Genomic DNA, 5370 nt, shown 5'->3' with positions numbered 1-5370 from the left:
AGGAGCAGTGAAAGAGGAGAAGAAAGCCTGAGAGGGTTCACATTCCCAGTTCCGGGCGTCCCCGAGGCAATGGTTTGGCCACAAGAGCCAATACATTCCCTTTTGCTAAGGGTGCTGTAGTTCACACTGGCTTTCTGTCACTCGCAATCCAGGAGTCCTGAAAGGCAGAAAATTCAAACCTGGGTCTATAAGGTTTCAAGACCTGTGCTCTACGTAGCTTGCTATTTTGCTGCTGATTATTATAAGCTTTGTGGCATATCAGGAGATCAAGATAGAGAGGAATCGGTGTAGCCCGAAGCAGTATGCAATACCTGCAGGAAGAAAGGGAGCCTGGAAGCATGGATGGGTGGATTCCAGTAGGCAGAAAAGCAGCAGGAGAGCAGGATCAAAGGCCTGGAGGTGGAAGTGAGAAAGGTGCTGAAGGGAGCTCAGATGCCTGGCTTATTGGTGGAAGGAAGAGGAGGGGCTGCTGGGCCTTCGGACGGGGGGACAGACATTCACTCACTGTCTGAGACAAGTGACTGGTACAGAGGCCCCACCGTGCCCCTTCCCCTTTGTGACTATCAGGGCAAGGCCTCAAAAAGCAGATGGTGGCAACCTCCGGGCCTGAAGAACTTTGATGGGGAAGGAGAATGACAGTCCTCAGTGTTTCATTCTGGAAACCTTCAAACTGGGCAGAGAGCAGGATGTTTGGTACAGGAAATAAAGGCGTTTTGAAAGCCTGGGAAGCACTTAAGTGTGGGTCTCTGGAAGCTGTGCATACGAAGCACACACTAGGGGCTCAGTGACTATTTCCTCTTCCACCTCAGGAGGCACTCAGTCAATGGGGATCCCCATCATGAGTCCAGCCTGGCTGAGCAGAGCAGGGAGAAAAAGGGCAGGTGCAGGGCAGACGCCTAACTTGGGAATCAAGATTGGTGAGCATCTGACTGGTTCTCTCCTGTTGGGACTCTGAGCACAGGAGGCAGATCATGAAGGGTGAAGGCATCCTCTCCCCCAGCCCCTCTTGGGGATGAGCATCCTCAAACCTAACCCAGCTTTCTGACTTCACAGACTTCACACACCTAGCCTCCAGCCATGCCAGCTCTAGGCCTCAATCATCAGAAACTCCTGCTGAGAACAACAGTGAAAGCACAATGGCAGGGAACCCAAGACAAGGATGGCCTTTAATCTCCTCCACGGCTTTACAAGTCTACCATCTGGGAAAACTGATACCACGACAGTTGGGGAGTGCATACCATACAGCAGCGGTCCCCAGCCTTTCTGGCACCAGGGACCAGTTTTGTGGAAGACAATTTTTCCATGGACGGGGCGGGGGGGTGGGGAGGAGATGGGGGATGGTTCAGGCAGTGATGGGGAGTGATGGGGAGTGATGGGGAGTGGCAGATGAAGCTTCGCTCACTTGCTCACCTCCTGCTGGGCAGCCCGGTTCCTAACAGGCTGTGGACCGGTACCGGGTACTGGGGACCCCTGACATAAAGCATATAACATATAGATGAAATATTCAAAGAGGTCAGCAGTCTCAGCCATGGTGGAGTCAAGCAGGGACCTATGAATGGGGACTACAGAGGGACTGATTTTGGTTCTATATACACAATGGTGAAATACCTGACATGATGACAAGTTTGAACAAAAAATGAGAAAATGAAGGCAAAAAATAAGAGAAAAAAAGGAAAGGCAATTAGAAACTCCAGGAAAAACAAAAGCAATATAAGAAAGCAAATGTAACTGCTAAACTTACTGGACTCTGTAGGGAACAACATTTACATGGCTTAACTAATGAAAACATTGTATACTGATTTCCAAAGTTCAGAATCAATCCACAAACAAAACATGGAAGGCAATTATGGTTAAAAAGCAGCAAGTAAATACTACTGTGAACCTTGGCAACTTGAAAGTAAAACTACAGATGACAGGAGTTGGGGAAACGGTAAAGAATGCTAGAGATTAGGGTAGGAGACTAATATTCTTTTAAAAAGGAATCAAGAGATAACTGCCCTTATTGTAAATCAACTATACTTCAATAAATAAATAAGTAAACTTTGGGGGAAAAAAAGATATTGCTTTACAGTTGACCGTAAAAGAAATAATGGTGTATACATACTCCTTAAGGCTACAAAGGTAACAAAGAGCAAAACTAAAAATGGTGATACAAAACCATCTTGTGAAGATAGGAGCGGCATAAGTGAACCAAATCATAACAGGAAATTAGTGGGTAAACATTAGCTTAGAGGCTAACAGCAACTGATAAACCAAGAAATAGCAGTTGAGCACAGCTTTTTTTAAAAAAAATAAATTTATTTATTTATTTTTGGCTGTGTTGGGTCTTTGTTGCTGCTTGTGGGCTTCCTCTAGTTGCGGTGAGCAGGGGCTACTCTTCATTGTGGTGTGCGGACTTCTCATAGCAGTGGCTTCTCTTGTTGCAGAGCACGAGCTCTAGGCATGCGGGCTTCAGCAGTTGTGGCTCACGAGCTCTAGAGTGCAGGCTCAGTAGTTGTGGCGCACGGGCTTAGTCGCTCCGCGGCACGTGGGATCTTCCCAGACCAGGGCTTGAACCCGTGTCCCCTGCATTGGCAGGCGGATTCTTAACCACTGCGCCACCGGGGAAGCCCTGAGCATAGCTTTTGAGTGTGGACTTTGGAGACTGCCTGGGTTCATATCCCAGCTCTGCCACTAACCAAATCTTGAGCAAGTTACCTCCTGGGCCTCAATGTTCTCATCTGTAAAATGGGGGATAATACTAGATCTTACGTCAAGAGTGGTGGCTGGGGCTTCCCTGGTGGCGCAGCGGTTGAGAATCCGCCTGCCAATGCAGGGCACACGGGTTCGAGCCCTGGTCTGGGAAGATCCCACATGCCACGGAGCAACTAGGCCCGTGAGCCGCAACTACTGAGCCTGCGCGTCTGGAGCCTGTGTTCCGCAACAAGAGAGGCTGCGACGGTGAGAGGCCTGCGCGTCTGGACCCTGTGCTCCGCAACAAGAGAGGCTGCGACAGTGAGAGGCCCGCGCACCGCGATGAAGAGTGGCCCCTGCTCGCCACAACTAGAGAAAGCCCTTGCACAGAAACGAAGACCCAACACAGCCAAAAATAAATAAATAAATAAAATTAAAAAAAAAAAAAAAAAAAGAGTGGTGGCTGAATTAAATTATGCAAAAACTTTTTCTTTTTTTTTAATGCAAAAACTTAAGAGCAGGGCCTGGCCCACAGAAAGTGGGATGTATGTAGTATTTGTTATTATTATTTAGAAATATGAATTTAATTCTGGTAGAAACAGTTAAAAGAAGCTAACATGGTTGTCTCTGGTACTAGGGAGAGGTGGGAAAAGGGCCACTGCTTTTTGCTCTAAGCCTGTCTGTGCAATCGTATTTAATCATGGGCATGTATTACTTTGATTACAATAAAAAAAACTGTCAACAGAGCAGGTGGAAGCTGGAATAGAGTACCTTGAAAAGTAGTGAGCACCTTGTCATTAGAGGTATGTAAGCAAAGCATGACTGTAGCACAGGAAATCCAAGCATCCTAGGAGTCAGACAGGATGATTCTGCCTACTGTCTTGTGCAGCAATGATATTGACAACCGGCCTACAGGCACCCAATGAGGGGGGCAGAGACACCCTGGAAGAGTGCCAGCCTCTCATGCCATCCCCACGAGCAACCTGGACGGTGGAGAGCTCATGTAGGAGTAAAGAGGAATAGCCAGAGTGGAGTAGTAAGAACAGAAAACAGAAATCAGAAGCCCTGGGTTTAGGCCCTGGTTCTTGCCGGCAAATGATGTAAACCTCCTTAGACCTCAGTTTCCACATATACAAGATACAAAAAGGCTGAGTAAGATGCTGCATGTGGAAACCCCGCATATGAGATAAAGTGGTGACCATATCCGCTACCCACACGCTGTTCTAACTGGACTACCACAGTTCAAGGCAGTCAAAGCCTCCCAACTTACAGGTGATCCGGAACAGAGATGTATGTCCTTAGTAGCATGAAAAGAGCTACTCTCACCCAAGTCTCTCAGACTTCTTCCCTCATCCCAAATCATACCACAAACTTCCTAAAACTGAGCACGCTAGTGCTCAAAAACCTTCCATGGCTCCCCCATGCCCTACAGAACAAAAGCTGCATCCTTAACCTGACAATTAGGGCAGGAACTAGGGTGAGGCAAGTAAGGCACACAGGGCCCAACATTTAAGTAGGCATAGGGGAGCCATGGAAGGTTTTTGAACACTAGTGCCCCGAGAGCATCTCCTTAATTTTTGCATTCACGGCTCTCACTCTGGTCCCAGCTCTGCTGCCATTCAAGGCCCTTCACAATCAGTCTGCATCCTCCTGCCACTGTACACAAAGAAAGCTCCAGCACCACTGTACTCCTTGCCTTTCCCAAGCTTTCCCCTGGCTCAAACAGCCTTTCTTCCCCTGTCACCTACTGAGTTCTTTGAGATGTAGCTCAAGCTCCACATCCTCCAGGCAGCCCTCCAAGACGACCTCTCAGCCCCTGGACTGTTCCTCCCAGGCCCGCCCTACCGGACTGTGCGGCCCTCCCAGCTTCACCTTACCCACGGCTTTAGTGCCTGGCACAGCGCTGGACACAACAGAGATGCTTAATGAATGCCTACTCTGTGCAATGAATGTCTATAATTTGTAAAATGGTATGAAAGTAGAGTGGAGGGAATGATTAAAAGGTGGCTTCTGTACCTTTTCCTCTGCCCCAAGCACCCGGTCTCAGCTACATAAACCAATAACTTCCCCTTACTGAGAGATGGGAACAGCAACCATGTGGGAAAAGCCCTTCCTAATTCTTTCTCTGGAGGGGAGCTTCCACATTTCGCTGTCTGTTCCATTTACATTCCCACATCCTTTGGTTCCTCGGGGCAAGCAGTGTGTCTCCTGTTAACATCAGAACCCAAGTCAAGTTTAGAGGCACCCCGAGAACTCGGGTTGGCGCCCGGGGCTTGCAGGCGCGTTGGGGGCCCTAGTGAGCAGAGATGTCCTCTGGGCCCGCCGCCGACGTCCCCACCCCGAGTTTCCTGGACCCCAGCTGAGCGACTGTCCTAGAGCCGGCCGGGCCGCTGGGCCGTTGAACCCCGCCGCTGAGCCTCCCTGGGCACGGGGTTCCCCCAGGAAGAGAAAGGAGCGCGGAGGCGGGGCTCAGGGGAGCGGGCGAGAAGCAGCTGCAGGGTTAGCGCGTGGACTACCCACCCGGGCTCAGTGGCCCGGGTCCCCCGCCCTCCCCGTCACGTGGCGGGGCTGTGGTTCAGCTCCGCCCGCCGACGCGCGCCCACCTGGCCTGCAGGAAGGAGGCGCCCGGCTGCGCGCCCGGGCCACCCGCCGCTCCCGGGTGCTGCCGCCTCCGCGCCGCCGCCTCCATGGCTGCCC

The 5370-nt window shown here is 50.5% G+C and overlaps 1 protein-coding gene across 1 annotated transcript in view; it reads right to left on the bottom strand.

Moving 5' to 3' along the window:
- CLN6 (CLN6 transmembrane ER protein) overlaps positions 1-5364 on the bottom strand; it is a 17050-nt gene extending 11686 nt beyond the window's left edge. Inside the window, exon 1 of the mRNA XM_007445602.1 lies at positions 5277-5364. Coding sequence (XP_007445664.1) covers positions 5277-5362 — 86 coding nt within the window. The 5' untranslated portion in view covers positions 5363-5364. The remainder of the gene's footprint in view (positions 1-5276) is intronic.
- Between the last annotated feature and the right edge of the window lie 6 nt (positions 5365-5370).

Source organism: Lipotes vexillifer, unplaced genomic scaffold, assembly GCF_000442215.2.
Source record: "Lipotes vexillifer unplaced genomic scaffold, Lipotes_vexillifer_v1.1 scaffold972, whole genome shotgun sequence".
NCBI classification, from domain to species: domain Eukaryota; kingdom Metazoa; phylum Chordata; class Mammalia; order Artiodactyla; family Lipotidae; genus Lipotes; species Lipotes vexillifer.
This window is presented reverse-complemented; position numbering and strand designations above follow the sequence as displayed.